The following is a 20,546-nucleotide window of genomic DNA, read 5'->3' on the forward strand; positions in this document are numbered from 1 at the left end:
TCACAACTTTGCGATTCCAAACCACTCTCTACCGCTGAGCCACCTGGTCTGTTACGTGATAATCGTTACATGGGTTCTACACATTTACATGACGAGAACGTCAAACGTTGTCCATCAGTCCTGCGACTCATTCCGACTAAAATGGTATTTTGATGGTCAAAAGAAACCACGAACTACAATTTTCACCATGCTAATCTTTAAAAAGAAAAAACTAAACTTTCCTCCTATTCCTCAATTTTGTTGAAACCTGGCATTCGTTTGCGTAAAATAAAACATCGGGATAAATATTGGAAAGACAACTGGAGCCTTTGGGTTGGGAGGCAAAGCTGTGAGATTTCACGAGCATTTTTCTCGTCTAGAATTATCAAGACCAGGTCACTATATCACTCTCAATCCCCGTTTTTTTTTTATAATAAATGCGTAACGATACAACTGTGAAGAGAGCACAGGGCCGATACGATAGATGCACCAATAACTTTATTTCAGTGTATTTAGAAAAATATCATTTCGACATCGTTATTTCACAATTCGAAGGCACATTACACGCATCGTATTTTCGATATTGCTCCCCATTGCTTGTGACACAAATATGGCACAATTACCACTTATATTATAAGAAAGAATATATACTCTATTTATTCATTTATTTATCAATCCATTTTCTCAATTACAACTGGCTCAGAGTAATCAACCATTTATGGCCAGAGCCGTTAAGCGTGTCCTCGCGTACTGTACTTGAGTGTGCTAAGGCTGTATTTTCAATAAACTTTGAAAACTTACACGAGTTTTATCATTACACATTGGCCGAGTTATTTTGATTGTCTACCAACCAGAAATAGAGTACTTGTTCTTTTGCTTTGTGTAATAATTATAAAAAAGATCAGTGGTCCTGTGTTGGCTTTGTAAACGAAGCCAGAAAAAAAACTGGATATTTGCCTAACTTCTAGCCCTCGTGGGTTTTCTCAAGCACGGTTATGGCTCAAATTTCAATAACGGACAGGGCTTCAAAAGCCCAACGCCCCACATCAGACGACGGTAACGAACAGCTCGTGAATATTTTCATCCATTCGGCGATTAAAGTTAACGTCTCGCAGCGGCGCATTAAAAGTGCCCAAGAGGAATTTTTTTTTTTAGTTATAAACAAAATATCCACCCTTATTATCTGTAAATTATCACAGCTCTATTTGAATTTTCAAAAATATAGTCATATAACTCCAAGCCAATTTAAGGGTACGACGATGCCCACAAAAGTCACCGCGCGCAGCTGTTGCCGCAAATCGTTTCTTTGCCCGCACAACTCGTTTTTTCCGAGTCGTGCTCCAATGGACCACATCTGCTGTCGTCCTCGTCACAAAAACAAGGGGTGAGGGAACCTCCCTGCTTTATCGAGAGCCAAATGAATGTTCAAATACCTTTGGCGGGTCACCCACGAACGCACCCACACCTCGGTCACTTCTGTCACTGCAAGAGGCCCTTGGCAGTGACAGAAAAATGGCTTCCGCGTGCTAAATTCAGGGATAAAGTGCGTGTCTAATTTTTGGTGAAAATATTGATATCGTGCACCCAATAAATGCAGCCAAGATGCTTGCCGTGTCGGATAAATCGAACTTGCGGGCCACCTCACAGTGGATGCAAATTCCCCACCCCTATCAAAATAAAAACGGGTCACTGTGGGGCCACTTTGGAGTAGACTGTGCTTACACGGGGGAAGGCACTGCCCACACCGATTCCCCCTCAAGACGATGAACATCCACACCTCGTCTTCCACGGGTCACAGTCACTGGCTGACTGCAAAAAACAGGACCTGGCCTGGCACGAGACACAGTGCAGAGACCATGCCGACTAGGGCTAGGATGATGCACCCCCCTGGCAATTCTGGGTCGTAATTCGGTTCAATAAGAAAAACAATTTTGAGCACCGTGGAGAATGTTGAGGCCACGTGTGGCTGCAGGGGGTGGGGGGTCACGTGAACCAACTACGTACAGCAGATACGAATCGATAGTAATGCATTTGTTTGACGCGCGCGATTCGACGCATTGGAATCGATGTTAATCGATGCGTAACGTAACGACGCTTGCGGCAGTCGCAACGTGCCACTCGATAGATAAAAGGCTCTGATGTGCCCGACTTCCTGTCAGTATTCATATCCGAGCGACCGTACATGTTTTCATTGGTCCGCTGAAGTACACGGATACGTACATCACACAAACGATGTGATGCACGTTATCGCGAGTGGAAGACTGGATATCGATCAATGAATAAAAGGCATCATCAAACGTCCGCCGGTTTAGAGCGACCCCGAAGCGTAATAAATAGCCCACGGTTTTAACTTTCAAAAACCCATGTCAGACGGTCAACAACACTGCCAGCGAGACAGAAGAAGCACTGCTTATGAACATGTAAACTCTGCTCTTTACAAAACAGCAAACTTTCACAACTCGGTACAACAGCGACAAATTGACATAAAACAAGACAAATCAGACATCCCTATTGCATAGATGTTTGTCTGTTTGAGCACAGCGCACACAACAAAAACTCTCACCACGTTCGTCATAAATACTGCCCGTTAAAGAGATTTCATTATGCGACAGGGTAACGTTTCGGGCAACGGCCCCCTCTGCAGTGCGCAGAGCGTACGGCTGAGAGTGCCGTCTTTACAGTCGGATGAATTTCTCCCTACCCTGCGGTGCCTCAAGGCATAATCTTAACGGACAAATGAACTGTATTAAGTTGAAAGATGAGGTTTGCTTTTTTTTTTTCCTCATTGACAAGATTGCATAACAAACAGATCTTCAATAATTTAGAAGTGCAAAAACACCTATAAATAGGATTGCCCAAACATCCCGATGCAGGACCCTCCTCAGAGACAATTCTGAGACTCGCCGAGCCCTTCGTTGAAACTTAAACGATTTGATTAATATCCAAGATGGACAAGCTAGCCCCAAATCCTCAGGCTATTATATATTTTTTTGTTACAAGGCACCAGGTTCGGCTTTTTTTTAGTATGTGTTCTTGTGCACAGCTACCGATGTAGCCCCTTATTTGTTTATCCTGGCTGTAGCCTTTGCACATTTATTTTTCCAAGCCACAGGTGCCAGCGCATCAGTTGAAAAGTAGTTGAGGTTTTTTTTTGTTTCTACATTCATCTCGTGGATGAGGCACGTATTGAGATTTACTGGCATATTCACAGCAGCCCCACCATGCTTTCAATCTGCTGCATGTACATTGGCTTCAGTGGCAAAGAAAATCTTCTCTCCGGGTTCACCCGCCAACACTGCCAGGGACAAACAGAGACACAGAGAGAGACACACACAGGAGATATTAAACCACCCTGGAGAAAATTACCATGGGCACGTTTTTTTAAAACCCCCTCACTTGTCCTTCACGGCAGAATAAATGGGTACATCACAGTCTGTCAATCGCCAGGTCGTGCGTGGTGGGGTAAACTGTGAGTACTTGGGGCTCACTTTCAGCCGGGTGTCTGGGCGAGCTACCTAGACAATATTTCTGCACCCAGCACCACCTCATCCTCTCGCTTCGGCTATTCGTCACATGCCTACTCCAGGATAACAGCGACCCGGGAAGTAATTCAGTGAGAAATTAAACCCTATATTCTTCTTGGGTCTTTCCGTAAAGTCACGTAGATAGGTTCAAAGAAAATAACAGAACCTATCTACGCGACTTCACCGAACGACCCAAGAATATGAATTCCTCGCAGTCATGAAAGCTTTAAGTCAAAATTAAACCCTGTTTATCCTACGGCCGTGTCGTTAGCGCAGTGAATTTGTAATGCAAAGGTCGCCAGTTCGAACTCCCAGTGCGGCAGTTGTAACTAGATGCACGTTTCTAAATCCCCCCCTCCCCCACCCTTCTGCCTCTGTCCACCCAGCAGCACCACAGGTAAGTCAATCTGCAGGTTGCATGTGGTGGGGTAAAAAGTGTGGGTGCATCCGATGCCTTACAGCAGCGGTCCCCAACCTTTTTGGCACCAGGGACCGGTTTCGTGGAAGACAATTTTTTCACGGACCGGGGGGGGGCGGGGGATCATCATTGGGTCTTTCCCCCTTTTCAAAGAAGCTCTCCAGCGACGTGTGTTTTTACTCATTCTGGCTAGGGGTTAGCAGCTTGTGGGCTTACCAACACTGTGACTGAGACAAGTGCGCAGTGCGGGAAAGAGGCACGGATGGAAGTGGTAAATAATAAAATAATGGGGGCGGGCCACGCGCGGACTCACCGCTCTCACCTCCTGCTGCTGTGCGGCCCGGTTCCTAACAGGCCACGGACCGGTACCGGTCCGCGGCCCGGGAGTTGGAGACCCCTGCCTTACAGGACTTCTGGCACTAGAAACGTCCCTTCTAGTTGAGACCCTTCTGCCAGCAGTTGGTGTGAGCAAGTAGTTGCAGGGTTGAACCTACATCTTATTATTCCTTTATGAACATTAAGTCACTGGGCAAGTCAAGAAGTGGCTCAATCAACACAGCAGTGGCACTTTCTTTGATCGTCGCTCTGTTCAAAGCGTGCGCCGTGGATTGTCAAAACAATTCTTTGAAATGGGGAAATAAAAAATATCTGCACCCTCCCAATGGTTTTTCTATTATTCAATGTGACCACCCTGATATGAACGTCCTCGTTCTTTCCGGTGATTAAAAGCACGAGTGGGACTTCAAAAGACGCGTGAAGGTGGGTCGCTGTAATTTCATTTTCAAATGGTTTTGACTGTCCCATGCACAGGACAGAGTCTACCGTCGTGTTTGCTAATTAGGTGTGAGCAGGCATTTAGATCGCTCTTGTCTCTTTCTACTACCTTCTTAATATTATTATTACTTAAATTTTGCCTGGCTTCGGGATGCATTGTAACTTAGTAGGCATGTAATGAAGCACACCCCTGCACGCTTCAGGGGTCACAATTAAATGTGATAATCAGTAAAACTAATTCAACTTTTGTCTTGTTGGCACCGTTTTGTCCTCTAAATGTAATTTAAAATATACATTATTTCAAGCCTCTATATCAATCCACTGCTAGATGAAGGCCTTCCCATGCCATGCCACCCATAGGGGGGGGCTGGTCAGTGTGGATTAGTAAAGGGCAGTGCGCTAGGACCTTATTCATATATCACCGACACTTATGTTAGCCGTCACCTGGCATCAACCTCGGGTTGCCAAGTTCATAGCCTAGTGTACAGCCACTGCACCACGGCTCTCAAATATAAGCATACAATTTGCATCAATTCAAAATAATCATATTTTTAAACACAACATTAAAAACATTAAATGCAAATGTATCGATGAGTCATTACTTTTCTGGTATCTGTACGATCGACATCGAACCGACCGTGTAAATAACAACCCACTGCGAGGGCACGCAACGTCATCGAATTACTTCTTACATTTCTCTACTTTACATTCACGTCATTTACACGTTAGGCAAATGATTGCCGCATCTTGATTAAGGTTCCCTCCGTATGTTTCGGCACGATAATTACACCCTCACTGCGAAACAAACGACTCCTTATTTGAGCCGCGTCAATGCAAATCCTCCGATGCCGAGACGATTATCGGCGGCAGCGGTGCACGCTTTGTGCTCGCCCCCCTCTGTAAATCATCCGCACGAGGCTGCCGTTCTATTCCTCCGAGTCAGCATCGCCCCTGGAGCACAGACGTATTAAATTCCAATGAAAATAACGGGGACTTTTTGCTGTTGTGAGTGCAGTAAAATTCAGCAAGAGTCCCTTTGCTATTGGCTGTGAGCTTCCCCATGAAAGCCTTAGTGACCATTAAATTATTTTTGCTAAACAATGCATTGCAGTCGTTCTATTGGCATCATCACATCACGAGATGAATAATCAATTTTTGGAAATCTCAAGAGTGTTGTGCCTCGGTGTAATCAGAGAACAGCCCGTGGAAGTGCCGCTTCACAGGGCTTTTGTCAAGAACACATGATTTTTTTAACGGCAGTGAAATCTACCACCTCTCGTGGCTGCGGGGGTCATGCGCACACATTACACACGGCACACACACGACTCGAAAATTACGGATTCTTATACTATACAATTCACCGCAAGAATCACGAGCATAGGAGTCCATTTTTATCCGATGAACGATTGCATCATCGCACGCCTACTGGCCTCTAGGTCAGCGTTTCTCAACTCTTGACTCCTCTCCCCATCCATGTTACGCTTTTAATTGTGGTTGCCAATTTTTTTTGTTATCCATATGCAAATTAAGCCACCGACACTGCATGAGCACACGATGATCGGTAATCACGGCCATCTGTACCACGATGGGGTCACGATGAGCGGAGCCGAGAAACGCTCCGCGAGGCTTTAGAACCACCGACTGTGCCCGCCGCGGTCGCCCATCTACACGACGAACGGCGCTGCCGAGACGGGAGGCACTCACGCTGGAGTTGGGGGCAGCGCCAGGCAGCTCCGTCGTCGTCGTCGTCGTCCAGGATCGTTGGCTTTGCCAGACGGCGGAGGCGTCCCCTGCGTCGCCGCTTTCACTCTCACCCGAGGCTCCTTGGGCCTTTCCTGCGATGCCATTGGCGCCACTGCCACTGGCGAGCTTTTTCCTGCGCAGTTGGCGGCCGACGGGCAGCAGGTGTCCCTCGGTGGTGAAGATGAATGCGCGGCCGCCCACGTGCACGGGGTTCTCAATGTCGAAAAGCTGTGGCGGCACCGCGCGCGTGTGTGCTCGTCAACGATAGGTGTGCGCACGCTTGCGATAGCGCACGCGTGTCATCAAACGCGCGTCGTGAGAGCACGAGGAGTGGATCGGGGCTGGGGCAGCCAAGGGCAGTGTGGGAGATTCAGCATCGTCATCATCGTTATAAATAATAATCATGTAAAAAATGTTTACAGCACTTGTGTTATCTCGCTGCTGGATGATGGACTCTCCACGCTGTGTCAGTCATGGGGGTTGCTTGACCATACTTCACCATGCTGGTCAGTGCATATGGGTGAAGGGGCGGCCCGGAACCGGTTCAGATATCACTCGTGACTGATGTTAGCCATGGCCGGGACTCAAACTCAAGTTGCCAAGTTCATAGCACAGTGTGCTACCCACATCATCGTTATACCGCTCTTGATTTTCAGAATGCCATTTTTTCCGTTACTATGCTCATAACTTGAGAACCGGAAGTTGTACAGGAATGAGCAGTCCCCTAAAAATCAGCACATTTCCATTTCCAAACTACAGGTTTGTCTTTTTAGAGGGCATGGTCTAGCCTGCAGATCAGGTAAAATGCTTAAGAATGAGAATTAACAGCTTGGTAGTTCTCTGTAGAATAGAGTCGTGTTGTTATTTAGGAAAATGTCACACTTTTGAAAACTGGCAAAAGTAATTAAATGGTTGCCCAAAGCTTGCAGACACAAACCAGAGCAAATGTGTGTTTCCCTGACAGCTACCCCCCCCCCCCAGCAGTTTCAACTCCACTACTTAAATACTGTAGCAGACACGCATGTTGGAAATTGTTACTTAATCCACATGATTGCAAGGTTTTTCCTAACTTGTTAAAGGAACGGATGACGAGCCCAAACGTGTTGTTGTCGGCAAACGTATTCCAAGCCTGGTGCCTCACAGGAAGAAGGGTCTGGGGTTTGATTGCCAACTCAGGCACCAACTTTCTGCGTGGAGTTTGTACGCTTTCTCCCCCTGTTCTGCACGGATTTCCTCCGGGTTGTCCAGTTTCCTCCCAGATAAAAAATAAAAACTACATGCAATGTAACCAGGCATTGGACCAACATTTCTGAAAAAATAACCTGCAAATAACTAAATTGGGATTACAAACATAGCAATATTGCCCCGTGCCGAAAACAAACCTGGCAGGAACTTCCGTAAAAACAGTCATGAGGTTAAATGAGGCTCAGGGGTAAACAAGCAGTATCTAATAATACATGTATTCATTGTCCCGCTATTTCACCAATGCCCATGCATAAGCTGTGAATTGATAAGATAGACAGGGTCCGCCGCATCAGCAGCAACAGGAAGCAGCGCCACTCCATGCCATCGCTCACAGGCACTTCCAGATGACCGCGCCAGTGAAGGGTACACACACACAGAGGCAACGTACCAGGAAGAGGTACTTGCAGGTTTCGCTCAGGAAGAAGCTCTCCATGCGGTCCTCCTTGGACTTGTCGATGACGTGGTGGAGCGTCGCGTAGCCGCACCTGCGTCCGTCCGTGGTGGGGGGGGGGGGGGAGAGATGGCTCAGCCAATTCCATCGGCTTTCCATAAAATAATGAGAAACCATTTTGGCAGTAAGGTGCGTGCAGGCTGGAAACAACAAGTAAGGGTAATACAGAAATGTTTTATTTATAACCATAAAAATGGTCCGATTGTGACCATTAAGATCAGCCATCCCATCGTGCAATGCACACCACAAGGCATCACCCTCACTGCGTGCATAATACACACCAGCCTTTTTTTAGACTTCCAACTCAACAGAAATCATATTGGTGGAAATGTCATTGTACACTGCAGCAGGCCAATGAGACAATGATATACTGGTTTCATCTTTGCTAGTGATCAGGAAAAGGTTTGTCTACCTAAAGCCCCCGAGGTATTAGGCAGCAGTAAACAAGGATGGCTATACTGCACTGATGATTCCCATCAAGGACGAAGGCCTGTGTATACAGTTCTCTCATTGTCATACTGCTGTCTGGAATGAAATGGCCACGAATTTTGACTCTTTTGAGTTGGCAGTGTAAAACAAAGCTGTGTGCATTATACACACCGCATGGTGAGGTCAGGTGACACATGCGAGGCATGATCGGAGAGATTTATTGATGTTGACGCAAGCAAGCGGACACGGGCGTGCCACCCCCTCCCTTACTCGCTCACCGCTTAGGGACCCCCTCTATGCTGGGGGGGTGGGGGGGCAATTCACGCTTTGTCCAATATTCCTTTTCGCGCAACTTTAGTAGAAAATGCACCGATGGGCTGGACCGGTTACCTCACTCTTGTGTGCTTCTCGATGCTCTGCAGAATTTTTTGGCCGACGTGCAGGTAAAACGGGTTCTTTGTGGCCTAAAAAATACAATGTGAATACCGAGAGTTGAATATCAAACTAAAACAAAGTTATTTCACTTATCAATTCTAACTTTGTGACATGAGTTTCTGCAGTTTTTCACTGCACACATCACATGCACAAGTATGGGCAAAGCGTGGGTGGACTTGCATCGTGAATCATGACACAAATGCGTAGCAGGCTCACGCTGTGCAAGAAATGTACCCGCACGTAAAAAACTGAAAATCCTGCTCCTCGATATCTGATCTAAAGCAGCACTAATTACCATAAGTGTGACAGCCCCTTGATAATCTACTCCTGGATGAGGGTCTCCCCAAGCCGTGTCAGTCATTGGAGGTTGTTTGACCGTACTTCACCAGGCTGGTCAGTGCGGGCTCATCATCACTCACATTAGCATAGTGCAGTGCAGTGCTCTAACCACTCTGTTAGCTTGCAACATACTTTTCAAATTAAAAGGCAGCGATGGTAGTGAAAGGCACAATATTAATTTATTTTCTTTTTCTTTTTATATTATCAGCTTGGAACGATGGCCGCTGTGAACCCGGCGACCTGAGTTTGATTCCGGGCCACGGCTAACATCAGCGGTGAATGAAATCTGAACCACTACGAGGCCCTTCACCTTCACTAACCCAAACTAACCAGCGTAGTGAAGCATGGTCAAACAACCCCCATCATCGACACATCGTGGACAGGCTCTCATCCAGCAGTGTATTGATAAACGGCTGTACCTTAGTTTTATATATATTATCAACTTTTGATCAGCTCGTGGTTTTTGTGTGAGGTGGATCGGTACATCGCAGGACCCCGAGAGATGGATAGAGCTTAGGGAAAGCCTTGATTGAGCAGTGGATCGTTCACGAATAATGATGATTATTTTCGGTTCGTGTATCTATACCACAGCCAACGCAGTCCCTCAAGTTTTACCACTGGCAATAGAGCAGGGAAGACATGAACAAAAATGACAAAAGCAGAGGCTGCCCACCTGATACAGGAGGTAAGTGGACTCCACCAGTTCGGGCCGCAGGGGGTAGAAGTGGACATCGGGTGCCTTGAGCTGCCAGTTGTAGCGTTCGGGAAGAGCCTCGAAGCGCTGCCAGATGGCGTAGTAGAACGCATGAAGACAGATCGCCTCCTCCACGTCCCCGGCCAGCACCTGGGCACAAACGCACACCTCCCAATGAGCGCGGTTGGCTACGTACGGTGCGAAAGAAGTTCAACATACGTACATATATACACGCACGCACGGGCACGCAACACACACGCAAGCACAGGTACACACGCGTGCGCATGTACACGAGCACGCACGGACACGCACGCACAGGCATACATGCACGCACAAACTCGCACGGGAATACACGGACGCACACACACATACATGCACAAACGCTTGGCTTAAAACTGTCCTTTGTACAATGAAGCTCCTTGCAAATGGAACCATACTGCGTCTCTTTTACATTTCAACACTATTGCCTCACGGTAGTGGAAGAAAGGATGCAATGTTCAGACAATATGAATGTAGGTGCTTTAGAATCATACCTCATTTAGAAATGTTTCGTGTCAAATTCCAGCCACTATTTGGTGACCTGTCTAATTTGTTCAAAAGTCAACCTGGTATTTATTTTCGTGTAATTTTAAGATACATGTCCTGGTACTCGCTGTTTGTATCAAGATATGAAATCGTGATTGTGACTAAGATCTGTACTGTACAACATCCGTACTATCACAGGATGCAAATGAAAGAAAGCCTAGCAGCTCATTGGGTCCTTCCTGTTGAAATTATTATCAAAATCTAAAATGCCTTTATCGAAACAGTAAATATACCACAAACGTTATTTAACTCTTAGTAATCAATGTACGTTTTTTTCTAATATTCAGTATATGTGGAATGCTCTCGTGGATAGGACTTTGCGGAAACCTTTGCTCAATTTTCAAACAGTGATGAAAAAACGAGTCTGTGACAAGAGATGTGGAGGTTGTGGCTGTCAACGTGAAGGGTCTCTTAAACTGCAGGGTCTCTACAGTCATTCGTACCCTTAAGCCTAGGAGCATAACATTAACAATAACACTCTGTGTTTAATATTTCATAATTATTCAAATGATTACAGAGACGCAAACAAGAGCCATTCAAAAGCTAACGGATTGCCTCATGGACTCCCGCTGGAACCGTAAACAGAGGATGAGAAATTTGAAAAAATAATCACTTTTGCTAAACGTTGTTTAAAAGCAACAGAGCCGTGCGCCAGCTGCTTCTGCTAAAATAGATCATTTTACACCGAGCACACGAGCAGTGAGTGCCATCTACTGCCGAGAGTTGTCAATTGAAATCCGAGGGACCTTGTGCGCGACATCATCCACTGCAAAAGCGAAACCATTCACGGTACAGGGGCAATGTTTCCCTCACTGAACACAACAAAACGTCTTGGGTGGAGGGATTTTGTAGGTGGGCGGGCGGGCGAGTAAGCGGGCGTGCGAATTGGAGGGCGAGTAGGCGAGCATACAAGCGGGCAGGCACGGCTCCTATCCAACACCCATAAGTGAGACCACATCACCCCAATCCTCAGATATTGCCACTGGTTCCCAATCCACTTCCGAGTCGACGACAAGATAACACTCACCATATTCGAGATTCTCTGTGGACCCGCCTCTGCCCACCTCTCCCCGCTCATCTCACACCCCCCCCACCTCCGATTAGCATGGTTGGCTAGGTACAGTGCGAAAGAAGTTCAACATACATACCTACATATGTACTACACCCATTCACAGACTCTCTGCTCCCATTTCCTGGAACTCCCTTCTCCCAGGCCATCCTTTCTAGCGACTCGCTGGCCCTGTACAAGTATAGCCCTCAAGATGTTCCTATTTTCTTGGGATTAAGACTGGCTTTCCTATTTATTGTCTCATGTATAAATACAAGTGCATCTCCGCCTGTTTCTAGTGGTAACATGTGTTGTGCGAGTCTGGTTATTGGTAGAGAGAACGCCCAACAGTTCAAGTACCTAGTGTCAACTGTGCAAGAGGATCGCAGATTGGACAACGGCATAATAAAAAAACCCAAAAGGCTTGCCTGATATGGAGATAAATCAGTGAAGTGATGGGATACAGGAAGAATCCGACATGGTTAAAAGGGGAAAGGATATGACCGTGATAAGACCGGTATTGACATGTGGGTTTGAATGTTAGGACCCTAAAAAGCATGGAGGAGCAGATGATATGCACCAAAGAAACAAGGAAAATGTAGATGGATCTAAGGGATCAGAATGAGTAGTCGGGTCAGAAATAAAGAAACGATTTAATAGAGTTGACCAAAACGGCTCTGACATGTATGTGTATATTAAACTTCTTTCGCACCGTACACAGCCAACCTTGCTAATCGGAGGTGTTGTAAGAAGAGAGGAAAATCACATCAGAAGACGAAAGGTGATAAACATGGAAGCACCATGGTGGAGACAGGGAGGCAGGTCAACGTGGTGAGCCAGGGAATAAAGCAGTGCGGAATGGACGTGGAGATGACGGCCCAGGAAAGAAATGAGTAGATAACGAAAAGGAAAGCGGAGCCAACATTCGTGTGAATAATGCCCAGAAGAGGAAGATGAATCCACACAGTGTTCTCACTAACCTGAAGGCCCGGGAAGAAGGCCTGCAGAGAGTCGATCCAGGTGTTGATGATGCGGCCGCTGCACATGTTCACGTTGACGTAGAGCGGTGGCTCCCCATGACCGGAGTTGCACTCTCGTCGCCTGCGTGCGCGCGCACACACACACACACAAAGATCCCCCGTATAGCCTTAACAGTGTTGTTAGCGAGCACCCATGATATGCGCACACACGCGAATACACACGCGCACAACAACAACAACTGCCCTTCGCCACTCAGTGGCAGTGACGTCACCATGGCGCTTGTGCCAGGCTATGTGCACGTTTAGTCGACCCGTGGCACCTGAGTCTGCCCTGTGACCTCCTGCCAGCGGGCATTCGACACTTCACGTGGCCTCAACGTGCACATAGCCTGGCACGAGCGTCGTGGTGACGTCACCGCCACTTAGTGGCTAATGGCCCTTGTTGTTGATGTTGCACGTTGAGGCCACGTGAAGTGTCTAACGCCCGCTGGCAGGAGGTCACGGGGCAGACCCAGGTGCCATGGGTCGACCGACTGAGATAAATTGCTGATGCACCACCTGTGCCCCCTACTGCGCCAACACGCGCACACACACACACACACGCATATACGGAGCTCGTTAAAAGTCAATGATCGGTGCGGGTGGGGGGCGTCTGGGGTGTTTGGTGTGCGGGTAGGGAAAGGCGATGATTACCCCTTGCGGAGGTGCGTTTGGATGCTGGCATAGATGGCGTTGAACATGTGAAGGTCCTCGTCCTCTCCGAACAGGACGTGGGACTTGAGGAGGTACTCGTAGAAGGAGTCCAGCCCCGCGCCGAGTCCACTCTGGCTGCCCACCCACTGCCCACTCTGCACGTTGATCACATTCCCTGCCAAGCCCGGCCAACACACATGCACACAATTCCATGGTTTCTTCAAACACAACAAACAATGACGTTATCTCCTTAACAGGTTAAACAACCATTCTGCCTCCCTTCTCTTGCAGGGTCCTGCCAAAGCCCATTTACTTTTCTTCACAATTAACACGATGTCTCTAACTTGGGGCATCATGATCATCGCCATCATCAGCCATGATCGATCCACTGCTGGATGAAAGCCTCCCGAAGCCATCTCCTCATGTTGAAGCGATTTAACAATCCACCAAGCACCCGCCACACGAATCGATTTCATGGCTCTATCTCTGTAGTGGACAGAAAAGTTGGCTTCGGTAAGACGCATCGCTCGATGGAATGACGGCCAGTAGTCAAGACTAATACAGGAGTGGCAGCCAAAAGAAAGCACGCCGCAGAGGACGTCCAGCTCGGCAACAAAACAATGGTCAAAGCTAAGCCAATCAGCATCAAGAACCAGCAACAACAGTAGCAGTCAATGCTATATATTTATTTCCTGATGGAGATCTCAGGTCGTGTAGGCGAGAAGTCATACACCGTACTGAACATCACGCGGGACAACCCAAAAACACGATGGACAGCTGTACGGCACAACACAGCAGTATTCCTCCCACCGTCTCTTTTCCCAAGTTCCTATAAGCACCTCCGCTTAGCACGGGTGGCTACGTACGGTGCCAAAGAAGTTCAACGTACAAACATACATGCATCTTTAAATATACAATTGTAAGCTCCTGCACGGTTCAGGATCAACGCGCAAGCGCCGATCTGCTGCGCGCCACCGCCACAGCGGCTTCGCGAGCCATGGCTGTCGTCTCACCGAGCAGGCCGGTGGTGTTGCAGCGCAGCGCCCAGAGGGAGCGCACGGCCCTGCGCGCCGCCCCCTCGTACGTGGGGTCGCCCAGCAGGCGGCTGAGCACCCCGAACTCGACGAGCAGCGAGCCGGCGCCCGCCGTGCACGTCTCCTCCGACACGTCGAGCGGGACGCCGCGACGCAGGTTCACCTGGTGCGGGGCGCAGGGGAGCAGGGCGCGGACGAGACGGAAACAAGTTTCAAGTTAGCAGCCGGCCAGCGGTGGCCAACTGGCGTATCCCGAGCCGCATGTGGCTCTTTAATCCGCCACGTGACTCAATCGATGGGGCATAATCTTCTTGGTTCTTTCGGTAAAGTCACGTAGAAGGGAAGTAATAAAATAATAAAAACAAAACATAATAAAATAATTATCACGACGTTTCGGCCGCTTGCGTTGTGGCCGAAACGTCGTGAGAATTATTTTATTACGTTTTGTTTTTATTATTTCATTACTTCCCTTCTACGTGACTTTACCGAAAGAACCAAGAAGATGAATCCCTGCAGTCACGAAAGCTTTAAATCGAGATGGGGCATAACTTAGAGCAAACTATCACAGTAGCAAGGAATCATGAATGTCTCTCGTGCTGTGCCGAAAACTATCAATATATACACTTATATATTTATAAGCTTGGCTGTATGCAGAACTCATGCGTACTTTTTGGATCATGGTCTGTTATAGGTTGGCCATAATAGGTTTTTCAAACTGTACATGACAGATCACCTCTGAGAACAAAACATTATTTGGTGATACTGTCGCGTTGGCAGAGGTGCACAAGCGTAGACAACAGCATGGAGCGCATTCGTTAACAACACTGCGGCCTTGAAAGGAAAACACCACAGGCGACGTTTCGGGTAAAGGCCCTTCTTCCATATTAGCTATTGGCCGAAATGTCGCCTTACTATATACACGTCTTCCTTCAAGGCCGCGCAGTGTTATTCGACGAGGACAAAACATTCGCTTGCAGCACTCGCACACACACTCTCGCACGCCCGGAGCCGTCGTCCCTCACCCGCGGGTAGGGGATGCCCGTGTTTGTGTTCTCGAAGGCGGGCAGCAGACGGCTCGCCAGCTCGTGCGCCATGTGCAGCAGCTCGTCCTCGTAGTCCGGCAGCGCCATGTCGCCAAACGGCTGTGCCGTGTCCGTGATGATGAGGTGTGCTGACAGCAGCGAGCCCAACACCCTGCACGCGCCCGGACAAGCGTTTGCAGCAGCATAAGCGCAAAGAAATAAACCAAAAAGCTCCAACTGTGTATTATCGTCACATTGTGTATGTGCACAGCCGTTGTGTCAATCCACTGCTGGACATCTGTGAAAAAGAGCTTTATAGCGCATTGCATTCCTCCGGAATAAATATTTTACAGTAAAACCTTGGATTGCGAGTAACTTGGTCTGCGAGTGTTTTGCAAGACGAGCAAATTTTTCAAATCAATTTTAATTTGATAAACGAGCGAGGTCTTGCAATAAGAGTAGTACGTATACGCTTTGTCTGCCGAGCGTCACGTGATCACAACTGATAGACGAGTGCTTTGATATACGAGTGCTTTGGATTACAAACACGTTTCTGGAACGAATTATGCTCGCAATCCAAGGTTTTACTGTATTCGGATTCTTTGACAATTCATTCATTGCTGGGGGTGTCAGAGGGGGGGTGGGTGGGCGGGGTGTTTTTGTGGTTGGTGCGAATCAACCCCTACCCAATGGATACCATGATGAGTAACCATGAATGGTTAACATTCATAATAATAAATGACGTGGATATTTGCAAGTAAGTGGGCTTGGGCAGGACACTTCGCTGGAAGGGGGGGGATGATGGCGGTTGCTCGAAACGAACGACTAAGTGGCAGAACACGCCCAAGAGGATGTCCACCGTGTAGACAGAGCGACGATATCAGCTGGCGTGTAGGATCGCGAGCGATGGCGACGGTTTGGAGAAGCCTCAAACCAGCATTGGATTGATTATGGACAACGATCGATTATGATGATTAGGGGCGGCACTGTCGCTCACCGTATGGTAGCCTCGAACACCTGCACAGTGGAGTCCTGGTCAAAGGAGATCGTCTCCATCACGAGCCGCACCGCCCGTTGAAACTCCGAGGCATTCCCCATCACCTACATTAGAAGTAGGAGCAGTACGTACATAATCATGCCACGGAACGGTACAAGGCCCCGGGTGCAAAACGTGAAATGGAGCCCCCTCTCCAATTTCCCTCCTCTTCGCATGGCTTGGCGCCTGTGCAACTCCAGCACGAAGAGACCTGGGGGGGCAGTGGCACCACCACACTTGATAGCCACGCAGATGCCACAGAACTACAAGACCCCATTCCAATAGATCGAGCCGTGGAATCACCTTCGTTGATGGAACACCAAATCGTTCTGCAATGCCAGCATTTCATCCCAGCTGTGACGAGTGCACAATCTCCAAGTGGGAAAGTGTGTTTTTTTTATGAGATGTCGAAATTAAGTGAAACGGAGATTAAAGAAGAATCCCACAGCACACTGAACTCGTCCCACTGCGGATTTTATTTTCATAACTATAATTACACTGAACTGATCCCATGTATGCCACGAACCATTAAAAAATACCTCGCAATAAATACGCAAAAAAACTATTCTGGTCACATTCTAAATGAGACTAGCCACCGCACTAACGGGACTAAACACTGCCCCCATTTCTCATAGAACATCCTTCAAAGCCTGATCAAGAGATTAACATTTGCGTCATTTTGGTCACGTGCCAACTTAGGGACCAAACGAAAGAGAACAGTGTTGCACCATCCATTCATTCTCTGCATTGCATGCATGCATGCTTTCAAAATGGTCAGGCCACTGTCTATTCACTGCTGGATAAAGGCCTCCCCACACCGTTGCTATATTTTTATGGTTCAGTGTCGTCGTCCTCCATCTCACTCCTGCACATGAACTGACCTCATTGCTCCATCTCCGCAGTGGTCGGATACTTGGCCGCGTCCTCTTCTTTAGTTGTCATTCCGTCACCAGTCTTGTCCATCGGCCATAATCCCATAAAGCGGCGTGTCCTGCCCAAGCCCATTTACTTATCTTAATTGTAGAAATTATGTCACCGATTTGTGCTTGCTTCCTGATACATGCATTCCTTTTTCTGTCCCTCAGTATAATTCCAAGCCCTATGTCAATGAACTGCTGGATGAAGGCCTCCCCAAGACGTGTCTGTCCATGGGGGTTGTTGGACCATACATCACCAAGCTGGTCATTGTGGGTTGGTGAAACGGGGGGGTGGGAGGGCAAGATCCTTCCAGATGTAACTTGCCCGGAAATCAAACTCAAACTGCCAGGTTTATAGAACGGTGCACTAACCACTGTGCCACCGCTGGCCTGGACTATTTTAATAATTTCACGATTCCAAATGTTTTAATTAGATTTCAAATCATGAAACCGCAGGGATATTTTTTTATTACAGGGAACATTTTTACTTGTAAATACACTGCAAAACATAATATAGTACAGGGTTCCACTCCCCTACTGAGCAATCTTGCATACCCACAAGTATATTCTTGTAATTATTGTTCATGTATTTATGCACGTTTAATTTTATATATTGAAAGGTTATTACGCCTAGCCTGTAGCCAATCGGAGGGCAAAATTTAGAATACACGGAAAACTTGGCCATCGCAGGAGTTACCTTCTTGAAAATAGCCACAATCGGCAAACACGCGATCCGCAAACTCAAAGGCATCTTCATTAACACTCATCAGTTCAGTCATCAATGTAAATTTCTGCCATGTGCTTCTGGGAGCCCTATATATGACGAGGAAACTACCTTTACGCTACGGGGACCCCATTAGCACTTGTCTAAAGGCAACAATAATTCAATATCTGTAAATGACGACAGAACCCATCAAGAGAGAAACAATTATGCAGACTGGGAATTCGGTTTTTACAAACCGCTGCATGTACAAAAGCTCTCAAGCCTTATCCAGATCACCATCTCAAAAGATTTCAAGGACAACATAGCTACATTCGGCAAATGTGGCCCCATGTAAACTACTAAGTAGGCAAGCGATTAACCACCCTAACAACTTGATGATTTGTCTCAATGTGAATTGACGACTCGATTTATGAATACACTCTTTGTGATATCATATTTACGATCTCGTTTTGATTCTCGGTTTTGCTGTTACGTTTGTTCAGTTTTGTTTACTCCATGAGCCTAAATATTCACATTTGCATATGCTTTTCATATAATTTACATATATGTTGTTTTTAATAAACGATTGCCACATGCACGACTCCATACATATTTTGTGAGCATAACTACGAATTGTTATCTGGTCACCACCGGGCACTGCCACTCCAGATACACTTTAACAGAATGCCAAATGCTCACCAACTGCTTATGTTATTTCATGCAATAAATAAATCTACTCAATTTAATTTTTTTAACTAACTGGATAAGCAGTAAGCACTTACCGCAAGTGTGTCCAGAGCATCTATGAGCGTAAGAGAATAGTTTCCCAAGACGTCGTTGATGTTGATGTTTGATCTGGGAAGAGAACGACGCGGGGAAATGTACTTGTTAGTTCGCTTCCATTGAGTTACCCGTATTTTACCGGGTGAGAGACCCAAAAAGATGAAGGTCCGGAGGAGGGCGAAAGTAATCTGGATCAATCAGTGACAATTAATTTACAATGCAACACAATTAGCACGGTTGGCTACGTATGGTGCGAAAGAAGTTTATAACATGCATACATTTTTCAGAATATCGAAATGCGACTGGATCTCGGGACTGTGCAAAACGGAGACCGTGCACATCGTGGAGACAAAAGGGACGCAATTAATATTTTTGAAGACGCAACTGGAATGGTTTCGTAGATTGGGGTGAAAGTCGATCATGAACAACGGAGAAGACAAAGATCTGAAGCCTGTGTATTTGAAAAGGGACAGAGGCAGCCCACAGCACTGGAGTCAACCCAGACTCAGATAAGAATCGTGCTTCTAATTATGTACACATTATGTGCTTGCTTCAATCTCCATCGAATTATAATTAAACATTCATAAATGTAAATCACCGCACTTACAAGCAGCTCAAGCATATGCGATACCTTTGGTACTATTAATTCAGGTGCAGTGTGAGACAACATGCTTTGGCATGCCCGATGTTGCACAACGATCACATTTTGTTTCTTCACGAAACTACACCCTCAGGTTGTTTGCAGAGTAAAAGTGCAGCCATGGGGGTTAGCAAAGCCCAGCCGAATCTGCAATTCCGTCAGAGGAAGTGGGTGTGCGTCTGTTGCCATGTGTACACACGTGGTTGTTTGTGTCACTTCCACCACTGGCACAAGACGTGGTCGAGTGTGAACAGGGCTGTTTTTCATATCCCACCCCCAGTTTGATCACGATTGTGCTATCGGCGTCATGTCTCTCAAAGAGCGGTGCAACGCTTGTGTGTTGAAGAACAGCCCCACAGAAGTGGATAGCACAGAGCTACCTCTGAGATCCCTTCAAGTGATGTCCACACTTTCCCATCTGCTCTGAGTGTGAAGTTCATCACATGACAGTCAAATCAAAGTTGAAACTAAACCAAAATAAAATATTTAAAATACTTTTTTTCTAAACACGCTATAATGAAATGTACTGTCCGAGCTGCCCCTCCCCCTGCCTCCTTCCCCCATCGCCCCTCCCCTCCCTCCACATCCCCCGCCCCTCGGCGTGGCTCCCCGAGGCTTGCCGTGACGTAAGGGACCACGTGGTGATTTACAGGCAACGTGAGTTGAGCGTGGACAATTAGAGCCGTAAACGTGGACAATTTGAGCCGTAAAAAAGATCGTTAAAAATATTTTTTTTTTAATTTTCAATAATAGAATATAGCATTGTCATCAGTATGACATACCTATACCAAGTTTGCAGTCGATAGCACATTGGGAAGTGGGTAAATATTTAGTTACACGATTTCTTTTTTGAGGATACAACAGAGTGACTTAAATAAAAGCGTGTAATAATAAGTGCAACACATAACGAAGCGTGTCAGTTTTTACACGCTTTTATTTAACTCGCTCTGTCTGTTGTTCTTGTCGTTGTTGTCATTGTCGTTGTTGTATCCTCAAATCTTGTAACTCAATTTTTACCCACTTCCCAATGTGGTATCGACTGCAAACTTGGTATACGTATGTCAAACTGATGAC

General features: G+C 46.9%; 1 protein-coding gene across 1 annotated transcript in view; it reads right to left on the reverse strand.

Moving 5' to 3' along the window:
• Positions 1–285: 285 nt before the first annotated feature.
• The window catches only part of EDEM1 (ER degradation enhancing alpha-mannosidase like protein 1), a 28,831-nt gene continuing 8,570 nt past the window's right edge, over positions 286–20,546 (reverse strand). Inside the window, exons 2-12 of the mRNA XM_078872385.1 lie at positions 18,832–18,904; positions 16,391–16,494; positions 15,394–15,565; positions 14,351–14,534; positions 13,338–13,512; positions 12,645–12,765; positions 10,011–10,181; positions 8,954–9,027; positions 8,072–8,168; positions 6,400–6,666; positions 286–3,274 (exon numbers count right to left, since the gene is read on the reverse strand). Of these exons, the coding sequence (XP_078728511.1) occupies positions 3,185–3,274; positions 6,400–6,666; positions 8,072–8,168; positions 8,954–9,027; positions 10,011–10,181; positions 12,645–12,765; positions 13,338–13,512; positions 14,351–14,534; positions 15,394–15,565; positions 16,391–16,494; positions 18,832–18,904 (1,528 nt within the window). The 3' untranslated portion in view covers positions 286–3,184. The remainder of the gene's footprint in view (positions 3,275–6,399; positions 6,667–8,071; positions 8,169–8,953; positions 9,028–10,010; positions 10,182–12,644; positions 12,766–13,337; positions 13,513–14,350; positions 14,535–15,393; positions 15,566–16,390; positions 16,495–18,831; positions 18,905–20,546) is intronic.

This window comes from Lampetra fluviatilis, chromosome 34, assembly GCF_964198595.1.
Source record: "Lampetra fluviatilis chromosome 34, kcLamFluv1.1, whole genome shotgun sequence".
Lineage (NCBI taxonomy): Eukaryota > Metazoa > Chordata > Hyperoartia > Petromyzontiformes > Petromyzontidae > Lampetra > Lampetra fluviatilis.